Source organism: Neolamprologus multifasciatus, chromosome 19, assembly GCF_963576455.1.
Source record: "Neolamprologus multifasciatus chromosome 19, fNeoMul1.2, whole genome shotgun sequence".
NCBI lineage: Eukaryota > Metazoa > Chordata > Actinopteri > Cichliformes > Cichlidae > Neolamprologus > Neolamprologus multifasciatus.
Window position 1 is genome coordinate 20,771,942 of NC_140457.1, and position 14,930 is coordinate 20,786,871.

At 40.0% G+C, this 14,930-nt stretch overlaps 3 protein-coding genes across 9 annotated transcripts in view; 2 read left to right on the forward strand and 1 right to left on the reverse strand.

Moving 5' to 3' along the window:
• The first annotated feature begins 1,617 nt into the window (after positions 1-1,617).
• LOC146496542 (hepatic sodium/bile acid cotransporter-like) lies at positions 1,618-6,476 on the forward strand. 2 transcript variants are annotated; one of them, XM_085143698.1, is made up of 6 exons: positions 1,618-1,714; positions 2,891-3,315; positions 3,430-3,634; positions 4,010-4,188; positions 6,030-6,229; positions 6,367-6,476. In XM_085143698.1, exons 2-6 carry the CDS (start codon positions 2,936-2,938, stop codon positions 6,474-6,476), a joined length of 1,074 nt encoding a protein of 357 aa, XP_084999824.1. In that variant the 5' UTR covers positions 1,618-1,714; positions 2,891-2,935. The 2 variants fall into 2 exon arrangements, with proteins under 2 accessions (XP_084999824.1, XP_084999825.1); XM_085143699.1 differs by lacking the exons at positions 6,030-6,229; positions 6,367-6,476 and adding an exon at positions 4,589-6,021.
• Positions 6,477-7,812: 1,336 nt separating this feature from the next.
• Positions 7,813-14,129, reverse strand: LOC146496543 (sushi domain-containing protein 4-like). 2 transcript variants are annotated; one of them, XM_085143680.1, is made up of 11 exons: positions 13,945-14,129; positions 12,719-12,860; positions 10,900-11,091; positions 10,445-10,636; positions 9,956-10,147; positions 9,594-9,788; positions 9,212-9,403; positions 8,745-8,939; positions 8,531-8,663; positions 8,034-8,428; positions 7,813-7,944 (listed from the first exon to the last, which is right to left on the reverse strand). In XM_085143680.1, exons 1-11 carry the CDS (start codon positions 13,975-13,977, stop codon positions 7,919-7,921), a joined length of 1,887 nt encoding a protein of 628 aa, XP_084999806.1. In that variant the 5' UTR covers positions 13,978-14,129; the 3' UTR covers positions 7,813-7,918. The 2 variants fall into 2 exon arrangements, with proteins under 2 accessions (XP_084999806.1, XP_084999807.1); XM_085143681.1 differs by lacking the exon at positions 13,945-14,129 and adding an exon at positions 13,461-13,630.
• Positions 13,718-14,930, forward strand: part of fsip1 (fibrous sheath interacting protein 1) — a 38,925-nt gene continuing 37,712 nt past the window's right edge. For 2 of the 5 annotated variants that reach the window (XM_085143695.1, XM_085143696.1), the window contains exons 1-5: positions 13,718-14,018; positions 14,100-14,157; positions 14,235-14,404; positions 14,660-14,741; positions 14,832-14,921. In XM_085143695.1, the coding sequence (XP_084999821.1) occupies positions 13,857-14,018; positions 14,100-14,157; positions 14,235-14,404; positions 14,660-14,741; positions 14,832-14,921 (562 nt within the window). In that variant the 5' untranslated portion in view covers positions 13,718-13,856. The remainder of the gene's footprint in view (positions 14,019-14,099; positions 14,158-14,234; positions 14,405-14,659; positions 14,742-14,831; positions 14,922-14,930) is intronic. The other 3 variants (XM_085143693.1, XM_085143694.1, XM_085143692.1) reach the window with 3 other exon arrangements.

The window sequence follows — 14,930 nt, forward strand, 5'->3', positions numbered from 1 at the left end:
ATCTCACTAAACAGATCTTCATGCTGCACCTCCAGTTTCTTAAACCTTTTCTCCAGTTCTTCTAATGTTTCTCATCATTCTTGTCTTGCAGCTCCTTGATTTTTTCATGCATGTCCTTGTTCCTTTGTTGTTCATTTTCATGGATGGCTTGTAACTCCTCATGTCTCATCGGCAATTCTTCAAGTAAAGACTGCTCGTTTTTCTGAGATCGCTCCTGTCGTTGCTTCTCCTGCATTTCAGTATTTGCGCACGGGACTTTGTTGTACAGTTCTTGTAAATGGGTGTTTTTGGTCACCATTTCTTGGACTTTCCACTGCACATCTCTGCAATTTTTCTCCAGTTGCTGTTCCTCTTCCTCCAGTTCAGTGTTTCATTGTAAAATACTCATAATTCTGTATTTTTCTTTTCAAAGTCTGGGAGGATTTGTCTTGGATCTTGCATAGCAGCTCTTGGGGTAAAACCTCCAGCTTGCTTCTTGTTTAAAAGTTGTGTATTTCTTCCCAGAGCTTCATTAAACATCACTTGCAAGCCTTCATTTTTTTTCTTCTCATCACGGTAATTTCTTGCATTTTTATCATTTCTGCACTTTTCTCCTCTTGCATTTGTTTCATCCTGTTCTCCAGGTCTTGTTTTTCCTTGCAACAATTTTGAAATGCTCTTCTGAGGGCTTTAAATTCACTTAAGTGAGCAGTGCTGGGGTGATCCCTTTGGCTTGAGTGATGTTGTCTCTGAGACATCTTGGTACCTCGATACAGCGACACTGTACAAGATCCAGATGTTTCCAAAGTCTTTTGTGGTCGATGCCAAATGTTTGACAGCTACGAACAAAGCTGTGAACAAACTGATGTGTTGCCTTTAAGTTTCTCTTGCTCGCTTATGAGTTATGAAGCTGTGTGATGCGCACAGCTTCATAACAAAGCTCCTTAACAAAGTACTATTTGTTAAGGACTTTTATTTATTTATTTATCTATTTATTTTATTTTTATTTATGTAATCATTAGTTTATTTCATCATTTTATAATCTGCTTTCATTCAAATCTCTATAAAATCCCAGCCCTTCATTAATGTATCAGTCACTTGAAGTATTCTTTATTTTTTTACTCTTTATTAATTAAGAGCAGTATCCGGATTACAACCAGTAAAACTGGACTCTTTACCATTTAGTGTTAGAACTGAAGAAGCGTCTCACATGAGAGGTGAAACATTTTCAAGAATCTTATCTTATTGTATCTTATTTAGGCAACATTTGTGTTCTGAAAAGCACACTGATAACATGTGCTGACACAAAGACCGATAACTTTGCCAAGTAACCTCAATGTTCTGCCTCGTTGCACAATATTAATTGCACGTCTGTTTAAATGAAAGCAAGGATGAATGAATAAAAGTGCCCCTGTGCCTTTATAAACAGATTGTTGCATTCCTTTCAGATCATCATGCCCCACAAAAGAGGATAACGTCACATAAAAGCCTGACTGAGGGGAAATCTTTGCACGAATCACAGATTTATGGATTGCAGTGTCAGCCACCTATCATCGTGCTTTTCCTGAGATCATGTGATAAATAAGGGAGGACAAGGTTGGGGGTTGGGGGTGGGTTGGGGGTTGGGGGTGGGGGTGGGGGGGGAAGCACTGAGAAAAGCACTTGGACCACACAAGGCTAGCTGGACACAAGTGTGTGAGTGAGTAAACGCTGCTGCCAGTGGCCTGAAATTAAGGTAAGAAAGTGTTGTTTGTATTCACCTGTCATTTATTTGAAAAGGGAAAGACTGGCACCGATTCCAGTGTTTTAGTGTTGGACTGTGTTGTGCTGTGTATTGTTTTTTTGGGTTTTTTTGCCTGTCCCATTTGGTTCTTTTGCCATCAGAATTATTGTCTAAAGGCGAGGAAAGATGCCCAACAGATTTACTTTACCAAATTGACCATCACAGCCTTGCCGTAATGGTCTATTTGATTCACCTTTTGTTGTTTATTTTATTTTATTTTATTATTTTATTTTCACTTGCTAGATACAGGACAGACTTGAATGAGGAAAAGAAAAGGGAGAAAGGAAGAGGGGGAAAAAACAGTGGAGAAGAGGGACGGGGATAAAGGGCAAAAAAAAAACCCAAAAACCAACTAAATAAGCAGACAAAAACAAAATACATATATCAATCACCTGGATCACCTGTTGAGAAAGAAAAAAGAAAACAAGCAGAAGAAAACGAGAGCAATACAATAAACAACATCATGATGATATATGGGAATATAACAGTAAATACTCAGGATCTAGAGTAAAGCTAGCACTGCAACATGTGCTTTCTTTTTTCACAGAACTGAAAACTTCTAGTTTAACACCACACACTGTCCACATTTAAAAAAAAAAAAAAAAAAAGGCTTGTTTTTCTCCCTGCAGAGAGCATGCCATGAATATTAAGTATCAGTTACTACTAGATACTAGACCACATAAGATACTTCACATGGCGGATGACAACAAAGAGGTTTAATTTCCCCCAAAAGATCCTCTTTGTGCACACCAAGCAAGCAAACCTTTGGAGAGAAGCTCTAGTCTCAAGGATTTATCATTGACAGTGGTTTAACCACTAAAGTTGTTAATGTTTGTAATCTAGCTGGAACTTGGAACTTGCAAGCATGCGTTTCAAAATTTTTAAGTTATAAGACCTGCTGTCAATTTTTAACCAGTAAATCGTTCAGTTGACCTTGAAGACCTTGGTGGATGTAAGCCAAATTTTAATGTGTCCCTAACATGGCCCCACTCTGCACCCCTACAAAGTTTTATCAGAATTCATTTAAAACTTCTTGAGCTATTGTGCTTACAGACCTATTGTTGACTTTTAATTCTGAAATGTTAATGTCTTTAACATGTTTGCATTTCCTCTTCTTTCGTGTGACAGGTGAAAGCCAAATCTCAGTAAAATTGCAACACTGGTGCAAGTGCTATGATGAACCTGACAGAAGTTCATGGCGGGAGCCTTTTTAATGAAGCAAATGCATCTGACAATTTTAGCCTGGCCTCCCTGAACATGCCAATAAACAACACAATCAATATACTAACTATCCTCAACCTTTTTATCACCATGATATCCCTGGGCTGCACAATGGAGATTTTCAAAATGAAGGCCTATCTCTTCAAGCCAAAAGGAGTAGCCATTGCCCTGCTGTCCCAGTTCTGCATCATGCCCATTACCGCTTTCAGTCTTGCCAAAATCCTGCAGATGGAGCCCATAAAGGCAGTGACCGTGCTTATCTGTGGGTGCTGTCCCGGGGGAACCTTATCAAACATTTTTTCTCTTGTTATGAAAGGCGACATGAACCTCAGGTAAGCTGATGCTCCTGTTTGCAGTAATCGCACTGCTTTTAAAGTAAATAATGCAGTGAGATACTTTGCACATCAGTGCAATGATTTTCCTTCTTCACTTTATTGCCCTCCCAGCATTGTGATGACCACTTGCTCCAACATTGCAGCCCTGGGTCTGATGCCTTTGCTGCTGTATATCTTCTCTCAAGGCTTCACTGGATTGGAAAATGCCATGCCGTATGTCGGCATCCTCACCGCTCTTGCTTTCACCCTGGTGCCTTGTGCTTTCGGCATCGCTATTAATCACTTCAAACCAAACACCGCAGTGATGGTCAAAAAAGTGAGACTCCCACACTCAGACACATGCCATCGCATGACTAGATTTAAGCAGGTTTCACAGCAGATGTTCAGATTTATAAGAGCAGTTGTTCTTATAAATTGCTAAAAAAATCGTTTCCAGTTTCAGGACTTTGAAAATGACCCAGCCAAAAAAAAAAAAAAAAAAAAGTCAGTTTATTATTTTCACCTGTGGTTTTTACACTGTGGCATGAAATATCTTCAGGTTGTGTTTACCAGAACTGATTTATTGCACGGAGTTTGGGTAATTTGTGGCTTATGTTACCAGCAGAGTTTGTAAAACAAGAAGGCGTTGGTTTTTCACTCCTAATCAAAACCAGTTCTTAACTATTGTAATCTGTTTTCTCTTTTTCAACAGGTTGGTCTCAGTATTTTGATCATCTCCAGCATCATTATTTGCATCCTGTCCTTCTATAATGTCAGAAATGTAATATGGATGATCCTCATGCCCGATGCTCTTATTGCAGCTTCACTGATGCCCCTGATTGGCTTTACACTGGGATATGCCATGTCTGCCTTATGCAGACTCAGTCCACAGTAAGTGAATACACACTAAGTGTTCTCCTTGACTCTAAAACAAGCAGGTCAAAGGTTGTGCCTAAACTTTATGCTTCATGTTAAATCTAAACAGAGGCTCTCTGCAGTATATTCTGTTTCTCATACTGCACTGCTCTTGAACAATAGTCAGTGTTCTTGCAGTGTTTATGCAAGAGGAAATAAGGCAGTTGATGTGCAAACTCTTACTGGAACTACTGCTGCGATGCAGTTTCAAAGAGAAAGCAGAACTTTTTAAAAATATTGTCTTTCATGAATTGCTACTGTAAGCAGGTTTTATTTTTGCAATTTAAAATAATATTTTTGGTGGGGAAATGGCACCACAAGTGTAAGCCTGCTACTGAACTGAAAGGTTCTCATAATCTTTCGTCCTGCTTGACAGCAGCCAGCAAAAGATGGATACACGGTGGCCATAAATGGACGGACATGGCCAGCACCAATGCTGAGGAAGGCCATGGCATTTAAATGATGCTCAGTTGACACCATGAAGCCCAAAGAGTGCCAAGAAAATGTCACTCACACCATTACACCATCACTAGCAGTCTGAAACATTGATACAAGGCAGGATGGATACATGCTTTCACGTTGTTTACACCAATTGTGATACTGCCATCCCACTGCCACAGCAGAAGTCAAGACTTATCAGACCAGGCGTCGCTTTATCAATCTTACGTTGTTCAGTTCATGCACCTGTGCAAAATGTAGTCTCAGTGTCCTGTTCGTAGCAGGCTGGAGAAGCATCCGTTGTAGTTTTTTGTTGCTGTATCCCATCTGCTTCAAGGTTCAATGTGTCGTGGGGCCGGAGGGTCACTGTTGTCTCCCTATCAGCTTGGAGCATCAACGAAGGCATTTTACTGCCTGGATATTTTCTCTGTTAGACCATTCTCTGTAAACCCTGCAGATGGGTGTATTGAAACCAGTAGATCAGCAGTTTTGGAAATACTCAGACCAGCCTAACTGGCACCAGCAACCACACCACATTCAATGCTCAGCTTGATCTTCAGCAGGTTCTTATGACCATGTCTGCATTCAATGTCATTTGCATTGAACATGCGTACCTAATAATATGGCCTCCATGTATTAATAAAAGTATGTTTCTATTCTAGACACGCACACACACACACACACATTACATTTCCCAGATACACTACCTAATTTAACCATCCCCTTCTGTGAAAAGAGTGCTGCTATCTAATGTGTCTTGAGTTTGTTTTAGAACTTAGATTTTATGCTATTTATTTATCCATAACTATTGTTGCAATTCATTGCTGCCTTTTTACTGCTCTTTTTAAACGTATTCTTTTTAAACCGTGTTGCTTATTGCACTGTAGAGGCTGGTGAGGAACAGTATTTCGTTTCAGGCTGGGTAACACCATACGAAATGACGATAAGCTTGTTGAGTCTTCTTGAGTCTATTCAAAAGAAAAATGTGTATAGATGCAAAAAATTACTCTGTTTAGGAAATATTTAATTATATTTTTTTTTAGAAATCTTTAACTAACCAACAGCACATAGATAAATTAACATCAGCTTCACCTCATCTAAACATATCAATAAAAAACTACTTCACACATGGATGCAAATGCAAAAAACAATCATAACCACATTTTTTACACTTTGCCAAAACTACTTGTGTTCTAATTACTAACCAATATCTGCCCAGATTTGGGTTCACTCACATAAATAATAAACATATAAACAATTTACATATGAATGAGATGTTCAGTAGAACATATATTTTACAGCAGAGGAGGATTCAGCTCTCAAAGTTAAAATATGTAGTCTCAAAAGGTAATAAAGAAAACTGCTTCACCTATTTTTAGATGCAGCAGGACCATCTCCATGGAGACTGGATGTCAAAACATCCAGCTGTGCATTACAATCCTAAAGGTGGCCTTTCCTCTTGAGGTTATTGGGGCCATGTTTCTCTTCCCTCTGTTATACATCACATTCCAGTGCGCTGAGGTCTTTCTCTTCACTCTGGGTTTCAGATGTTATCAAAGAGTCAAGCCACCAGCTGAGGGTAAGTGTGACAGCTGCCTGCATGTTTTTCTGCAGCAAAGCTCCAAGGGGTCAGAGCAGATGCACTCACTGCACACTGATGTTCTGATCTGTTGAAAATGAGGTCAAACTAAATATTGTGTTACCCTTTTAATACAGATCCTCATGTTGATCCTCAAGACAGAGGCGAAGCGACCATGAGAGCATCACTGATGATATTCCAGCGCTGGCGAAGGGTACAAGGAACAGATTCGTACATAAGAGAATAAAGCCACCCAGTGCCCTTACTTTATGTCATCTGCCTGTTCAAAGATCAGGGCAGCGACACTGAGGAGGTGTCTCTTCATAACGATTATTTAAGTGTCATCTGCTCTTTTCACTCAGATGTATCTCAGATGCGACAATGAAAAAACTGTCCAACAGCCAACTGTAACACCTTAAATTATATTTAATTAAAATGAAACTTAAATCTTTTGGTTTTTACATATATTAAAATACCATTTTCACAAAAAAAAATAAAATCCATTCAACAATCCCAAGGTAAACTCAATGGACCATCAAACAAAGTGAACACTTAACATTACACGATCTGTACACTTATTTTTTTTTGTGTTGGATCTTCCCAACCACATTTACAGTGTCACATATAACGTGCCTGCAGTAGAATTCAAAGTGAAGCTGCAAAGTGAAAATACCTACTTTTTAAGGTTTCCATGAGCTGTAGAGGAAAACAAAAACAAAAAAGCAAAAAGAAGCCATGGCTGATCAACAGCATTTTGGGCACAAATAAATTAAATACACCTTTTAACTTCCCATTTAGAACCAAAACAGGAATTCCCAAGCAGCCTGAATAAATTAATAACAAAATATTTACCTGTGTACAAGTAATGTGTCTGGCAAAGCCACATATAATGTCACTAAGCAGTGGAGGCATTTTACTGACATTCATTTTTAAAATTTCACAAATTATAGATACCTGTGCATAGAAGTGGAAAGCTAAGGCATTGGGGGGAGGGGTATGAGTATTAAGAGGAGAATATATTTGGAGGAATGAAGTATGTTGAATGTACACTCTGAATTCAGCAGTGTGAACTCTTGGGGAAGGAGGGGGAGGGGGGGGCAAAGAATTTTATAATATACAGTGAGACTCGAAAAATGTAAGTTATGATTAATCAGAAAATCTTTCAAGAATATGCTGTGAGCTTACATAACATGGACAGCAATTTATTTGACTGGCCTTTATGTATCATTGCGACCATGTTTCATGAATGGTGTGACGAGTGGTTAAAGAAAAGAAACGGCAAATAAGACACAAATTACTTTATAGCTCCTAAGATGAGTTTGCAGCTTTGCCCAGTCAACTGAAACACAATAGACATTTTACCCCAACAGAACTGAATATAAACTCCCTCAGAAGTGCCTGCTCCTTTCTGCTTTGTTCAACATTTTCAAACTGAGTTTTAGATATTAGACATACATACATAGTGTGTGAAATGTCATGAAACTGTAAGCATGTATGTACATGTGAATCCTTTCTGTCTTATCCTTTGCGATGGCCGGATGAACTCTTCTGAGTGACCCACAGCTTCCCTCTGGGCCTCTGTAGTTGAGTTTATCTATGTTGACAGCTGTGGTGAGAAACTCATGCTCATCATTACAGGTTAGTCGCAAAGCTGGTTGTTTTGGGTAAGTCCAAAGGCTGCAGCATGTTTCAAGCCTCCTTTAGCAATGGAATATCTGTGAAGGAAAGACAAAAGTTTGATTATTACAAAATTTAAGAAGTGTTTTAAAGAAATAGAAAGACATCAAAATAAATTTAGCTTCACCATCAGAGTAATCCATCTCAGAGTCCAGAGACAGGCTATGGTGGTCGCTTCCTCCAGACGGCCTTCTTTGTAATGAAGAGGTGCCTGCTGCAGCACCTGCGTGCTCCAAAGCCCAGGTAGAGGAAGAAGGAGATGAAGAGGATGAAGACGGTGGGACGGGATGGACCACAGCCATCTCAGACTGCTGCTGCTGCTGCTTGAGGGAAGAAGGCCTAGAGGGGCCAGCCTCTGGCGCTGTAGCATGCTGACCTTCTGACAGCACTATCTGAACTCGAGATTCTGAACTGAGAGCAGAAGCTCCACTGCTGCTCACGGCTTCCTCATATGAAGGTAGAGTCACCTGTACTCCCTCCACCATGATAGACACAGGCTGTCCTGACACGCCCTGATCGCGTCTAGGTGTAGAGGACAAGAACACAGTCACATTTTTATCTAGTTTCCATACTCTGCACCCTTTGTTCGTGGTCAGATTCAGGGGAATCTTTGGGCAGACTTACCGATGGAGAGACTTAAGTTTTGGCTGAAGAAGCACAAACAGCACAACCAGAAGCAGAATAAAAGCCACCGAACAAGCTGTGGATGCCACTATGGATAAAGTTGGCATCCCCAGTGGCAAAGTCGGACTGTGGTCTGTGGGACAGACAAGCAGTTATATGGTTATATGTGCAGATTTTTTAAATTATTAGCTGAAATCCATTTTCTTATCGTCACCTTGCTTCATGATGCAGCTTAGCTTAATTTGGCTGTCCCACTCCCCATACTGACAGGTAAGATATTTATAGTCTCCCTTGAGAATGTATCCTTCATTGCAGAAATACTCAATCACAGTGCCATGAGAAAGTCTTTGGCATGGGAAAGGGTGGCAGGTGAAGCCTCCGTTCTCTGGCTGATATGGACGCTGGCATACTGTTAAGGGTAGAAATAATAAATGAGTGATAGGATTACAGAACAGCAAAATCAAACGGAATTCTGACATAACTGTTATACTGAGATAAAATGGGCAAACCATCACTATAAACACTGAAAAGAGTTAAGACCTAGCAGGATAGAGAAACTTTATTCCCATTATTCATAAATGCCTTGTTGTTGAAGGTGGCGAACAAATGATCTTGACAACAATTCTTACCTTACACCTAGCATTAACATGTCACTGGTGTTGTATGTAACAAGAAAATTACCATCGCTGTGTATGCAGCGAGGAGACTCAGAGGACCAGTGTCCCAGTGTGGTGCAGGTGACAGTCCTGGGTCCATCCAGGAGGTAACCGGGATTGCAGGTATACTGTAGTACTGTGCCAACTGGGAAGAAGCTCCTACTGGTGTCTGTCAGATTGGCTGAGCCATGCTGCACCATCGAGGGTCTTCTACAACCTTAAAAAGGAGATGATAAGGAAAATATAGTTCATAGCTGTAAACAGCTCAACTCCAGCAATAACTACAGGCTTTGTTCATAAAACATTTTCTAAGCTATAAAAATAGATGAACGAATAAAATAGTTATAACAGATAAGAAAAGCTTTTTGATACAGTATGAACTGATGTATCAGCGAATCCCATTTTACCTTGCTCAATGAGGCAGCTGACTGGCATTACAGTGTCCCATTTCCCATACTGACAAGTGATGAATTTGTATTCTCCCTTCAGAATATAGCCGTCATCACAGAAATACTGAATCACAGTGCCATGAGAAAATCTTTTGCACGGAGAGGGGTGGCACGTGTAGCTACCATTTTTTGGCTGATATGGAGGCTGGCATACTGTCCATGAAAAAGAAAGAAATACGATGAATGTATAGAAACAGTAAGATGTGTTATGTCTTATCTTATTTTATCTGGAATAATAAAAAAAAAATTCATTTTCATTTAAGGATACAATGCATCTAAGAATTAGGCAAATTAAGAATTGATAAGAGGTTTGTCTTTACCATCACTGCGTATGCAGCGAGGAGGTTCAGAGGACCAGTCTCCCAGTTTGGTGCAGGTGAGGCTGGTGGGTCCAGCTGGCAGGTAACCAGGATCACAGCCATAATGTAGTACTGTGCCCACAGGGAACAAGCTCATGTTGCTGTCTGTCAGATTAGCTGAGCCATGCTGCACCATGGAAGGTCTTATACACCCTAAAGAAGGTGGTGGCGGCAGGGGTAATTTATGTTATTCATTACACTTTTATCATTAAACACAAACACAAAATGCTTTACAAGAAATTGTAACAGATCAAGAGAAAATAAATATATTTGAATAAACTTTGAAATTATGTCTTTCGAAGACTTTTTTAATTGCAGGGCAAAATGTGCATATGATAACCAGAACATCTCCACAAGTCCAAATCTCCCTGGCATTAATTTGCTGCACTCTCATGTTTAGCCAATGTGTTAAACTTTGAAGAGATGGGATCAATCTAAGGACTGACCAACCTTGGCTTACACAGCTGATTTCCATGGGGCCGTCCCATTCTCCATCTTGACATGTCAGGTAGTTATAGTCTCCACTGAGCATGAAGCCCTCATTACAGAAGAACTCAATCACAGTGCCATGGGCGAACAGTCGACAAGGGGATGGGTGGCAGGTGTAGCCCCCGTTATCCGGTTTAGAGAGGGGGAGGCATGCTAAAGAGAGGAGAAAAAAAAGAAGAACAAAACAACTTATCTTTAAAAGTACTTATCCGGAAAAGTACTTATGTAAAAAAAATCTGGCTGAAAAAATCTTAGACAGCAAAGTGCAACATACATAAAACTTGAAAAGAACTGATGGTTTTTTAAAAAGGGTTTAAATCATGAAATAAAGATGTTAGGTAAACTGCTCAAAACACATTAGCCACTCACTATTTTACAGATCATAAAGAAAGACAACAGTGGAGAGAATATCTTACCACCACTGCGTATACAGCGTGGAGGTTCAGAGGACCATCGTCCCACTGCGGTGCAGGTGAGGATGTTGGGTCCATCTGGGAGGTACCCGGGGTCACAGCTGTACTGCAATACTGTGCCCACAGGGAATGAGCCCCTGTTGGTTTCTGTGAGATTTACCCAGCTGTTCTGAACCATGTACGGCCTCACACATCCTGGGAAGAGAGGAAGAACACAGAAGAATTTCTTTAAAACTGCTTTTTCAAGGCAACAAAGAGTTCAGATTGATATTTCAGCTAATCTGAGGCGATCTAATCTGGGGCGATCATGACTCAAAAGTTGGCAGTTTGTCTTGTAATTGGAAGGTTGCCAGTTTGAGCCCCGGCTTGGACTGTCTCGGTCATTGTGTCCTTGGGCAAGATACTTCACCTACCGCCTACTGGTGTTGGCCAGAGGGGCCGATGGCGCGATATGGCAGCCTCGCTTCTGTCAGTCTGCCCCAGGGCAGCAGTGGCTACAACTGTAGCTTACCTCCACCAGTGTGTGAATGTGAGAGTGAATGAGTAGTGAATTTGTAAAGCACTTTGAGGGTCTCGAAAAGTGCTATATAAATGCAATCCATTATTATTATTATTATTATAATCTCAAATCTCAAATCTAAAAGTAAACTACTAAACTTATGTATGAGGCAAGGCCGCTTCCAGACACACTTTTTCACACCTTTTTTTGCAATCTGACAAATTTGATTCAAGATGATCACATGAAAACTATTTTCTCTGGATTAACAAAAGAAACAGCTGGACATATTACAAAAGAGGGAGCCAAATGTTACAAAACAAACTGAATTATTCCTGCATGACTCACTGGTAATCCTGAACACTATTAAAAAGTACCTCCTAATGATAAAGACTTTTTAACAAATATAAAGGACCTTATAAATGTAGAGCAGAAAGGCTTTAGTTCCAAGAGACTGACTAATCTCAGCTTTCCAGAAAATGAACGTGTCATTACAATCACCCTACTATGGAAGATACCACAATACTGTGTGTAAATAGAAGATTTTGGTGCAAGAGAGGCAAATTAGGAAAGGTCAGTGGATCACCAAAATCAGTTTAAGCTTTTCGAGACATTCACAATTTAATTAACATATTTATTAATTAACAAGTATCAATATATGATATATGATAACATCAGTATATACGATCCATTTTTATTTATAAACCTCACCATGAAACTGAAAGGTATAGAGACATCATGGCTGCCTTTTAATTAGCCATGTCCGGGCAGACGTTAGAGGTAATTAATTGATTGCATCCCTGGTGTTTTCCAGGTGAAACTTGTGGTGATCCTCTTCAGTGTTGATACATATGAAACCAAATTATTATTTTATTTATTGCCATCATGGTTTGATAACACTTTCATCTGAGGTATAACTGATTTTGTCCTTTGTTTGTGACATTTTTTTACACAGCTTTGTATCTTTTCCCTCCCAGTCTCAGACATGGCTGAACGGTAGCCATAGCCTCTTTGATTTAAGATGCGTATACAGAGCCTTTTTAATGTTTCCAATGCAAATTCTTCAAATTGCCTAACAACTCAAGAGTTGAACTAGAAATTTAAGTACAATAATTATTTAGTTGAGCTATAAAGTTAATAGGTATGCTACACAGAGCTGCTTTATTAGGGCTACAACATAATACATCTGATGACATCTATTGTGTAGTAGATGGAGTAGGGCTACTGACTTCTAATATTCACCCATTCAATCTGTGTCATGATAAACCTAATTTAATAAGTCTATTGTGAGAAAAAGATGTGAACATAATAAATTCTGTCCCATACCTGACCCCTGCCCAGTGGACACTACAATCTGAAACAGCAGCAACAGGAAGGACCGTTTAGTGGCTGAGGTGTGGGCCCAAAAGGCTTTTGATATTGACTCTATCATTCCATTGCACATCTTCCCCTTCAGAGTCAATTCAACCTGGCAGAATCAGAAAATAACATTATTACAAAACTGTCGATACACAATGCTTTAAAGGTTATCCTCTACAGCCTCTATATACTGACACCTGCTTGGTGCAGGTACACTGCAGAGCTTGGGCAGCTGCCAGCGAAATGGGTGTGATTATGGGGAAGTGCTACAATGACAGCACTGTAAAGATATTGGTATTAGCATCTGGCAGGAGAGCATTAAACAGAGAGCAAAACCAAACACTCGCTTTCATGCGTTAAATATACACTATTTAAGAAGCAATTGCTTCATTTAAATACACACGACAGACAAAATATAACTAGGTGGTTCCGTCTCAACGATTACACACCCATTTTCACTGTTTCGTTTTTAGCATTCGCAGCTCCCTTTAATAACGTTACAGGACACAAGGCCCGGACAAAAGATGTCATTTTTACACAAATAGTATAAAATGTTGATAAGTGGGTACCACTTGTGCTATAGCCAATGAAAATGTATTATCCGACAAAGTATATCATCTGATTTCATTGTTACTGTAGTTCAACATTTACCGTTTTAGCTTGCTAATGCTAAATAGACAGAAACTGCTCACTATTAAACGTTACTCACCACTAAAACACGGCCTCGAAACCTCCGACGTCGCACCCTCACAGAGCAGACATGAATAAGCAATATTCCAGCTACGCCGAAAGAATTTAATTCTACAACAGAAACAACAAAATATATGATTTAACGCGCCGAGCGTTACCGCCCCAGCTAAGCGCCAGCTAGCTCCAAGCTTGACCCGCTACGCTAGCTAGCCGCATTGATTGAAGCGTCAGCTGAGCCGCCTGGATTTCGTTCAGTAGCCATAGTAACAAATGTCCATAGCTACCCCATCAGAGGTGATTGCGTCCTTAGTTACCAAACATTTAGCGGAAAAGTCTTTGACTGTAGTTAGTTATTTAATTGTTACAAATACACCCTTGTAACTTTAGCATTGAAGCGCTGCTAAAAACACACATTATGGAAATCACCAGAGGCACTTTAGATGACATTTCCCGACCTGCGTCGAGCGAGCAAACAGCTAGCCGCGTGTCCAGCGTATCATTACCTCAAAGTGACAGAATTTGTCCCACAGCTCCATTTTCCCTTGTTGTTTTGCCCAGCGATGCTCCTGATGCTCAGGTAATTAACTAAACACGACATATTAGCATTGTATATGTCATTGGTGTGCATCTCGTAACTTTAGACTACAATTTCCTGTAGATTCCGAACAGCTCTGAAGAGACTACAGTCCACTCATCAGTCACATGTCCTGGCAAAGGTAACAATTCCACACAGTGTGCTGTGTCGTTGACTTTTATTGACGTTCACTCACTTACAAAAAATATTGGACTGCAGATCAGTCTCACGTTGATGCTTCCGAGGGACAGAATGAACATTTTAAACTGCAGAGAGCTATTGAAGAAATTAAAAGACTCGATGAGATACTGTCTGCAAAAATCTTCAAACTAAAAGAAGTCCGGCGACAAAGAAAGGAGTTTCAAGCAAAACTCTGGCAAGAGTTCAAGGTATACACCCCTTTGTATCCATTCTCCTTCCTTGATCAGTTTATTAGACTGTTTTAAAACTAAAATATTTTCATTCTTATCACCTCAAAGTCAGAAGTCGAAGTCAGCTTGATTTTTAAAAACCATATGTACAGCTCATACGCAGGAATTTGAAATTGCAATACTCCCACGGCCCTGAGTGCACTCAGTTAAATTAAAACAATCTAAAAGATTAAATCACTTATATGTGATGTTATACTGTGTGTTGTTCTGCAGCAGAATAAACCTGAAGGTCACTCTGGATGTGCTCAGGAAGCTTTGAACACAAGGTTGTTTTTGGCTTTGGAAGTACCCGAAGGTAATATTCAGAACAGCAACAAGTGTGTGGGGAAAATGCAGTTCATATCATCACTGAGTCACTGATGAAGACTTTCTTATCGCCCTCTAGGAACAGATGAGGACAACAACGTTATACCTGTGTTTGACACTCAGATTCCTGAACATGAGCAGAATGGAAACAACCAGCACTTGGGGCCAAGTGAGCTTG

Excerpts from the sequence above, each read along its gene's own strand:
- LOC146496542 (XM_085143698.1), top strand. The coding sequence starts at position 2,936 with ATGATGAACCTGACAGAAGTTCATGGCGGGAGCCTTTTTAATGAAGCA. Across the intron at positions 3,635-4,009 it reads CCGCAGTGATGGTCAAAAAA|GTTGGTCTCAGTATTTTGAT; the intron begins GTGAGACTCCCA and ends CTTTTTCAACAG. Across the intron at positions 6,230-6,366 it reads AGTCAAGCCACCAGCTGAGG|ATCCTCATGTTGATCCTCAA; the intron begins GTAAGTGTGACA and ends CTTTTAATACAG.
- LOC146496543 (XM_085143680.1), bottom strand. The coding sequence starts at position 13,977 with ATGGAGCTGTGGGACAAATTCTGTCACTTTGAG. Across the intron at positions 10,637-10,899 it reads ACGCTGTATACGCAGTGGTG|CATGCCTCCCCCTCTCTAAA; the intron begins GTAAGATATTCT and ends TCCTCTCTTTAG. Across the intron at positions 8,940-9,211 it reads TCGCTGCATACACAGCGATG|TATGCCAGCGTCCATATCAG; the intron begins GTAATTTTCTTG and ends TACCCTTAACAG.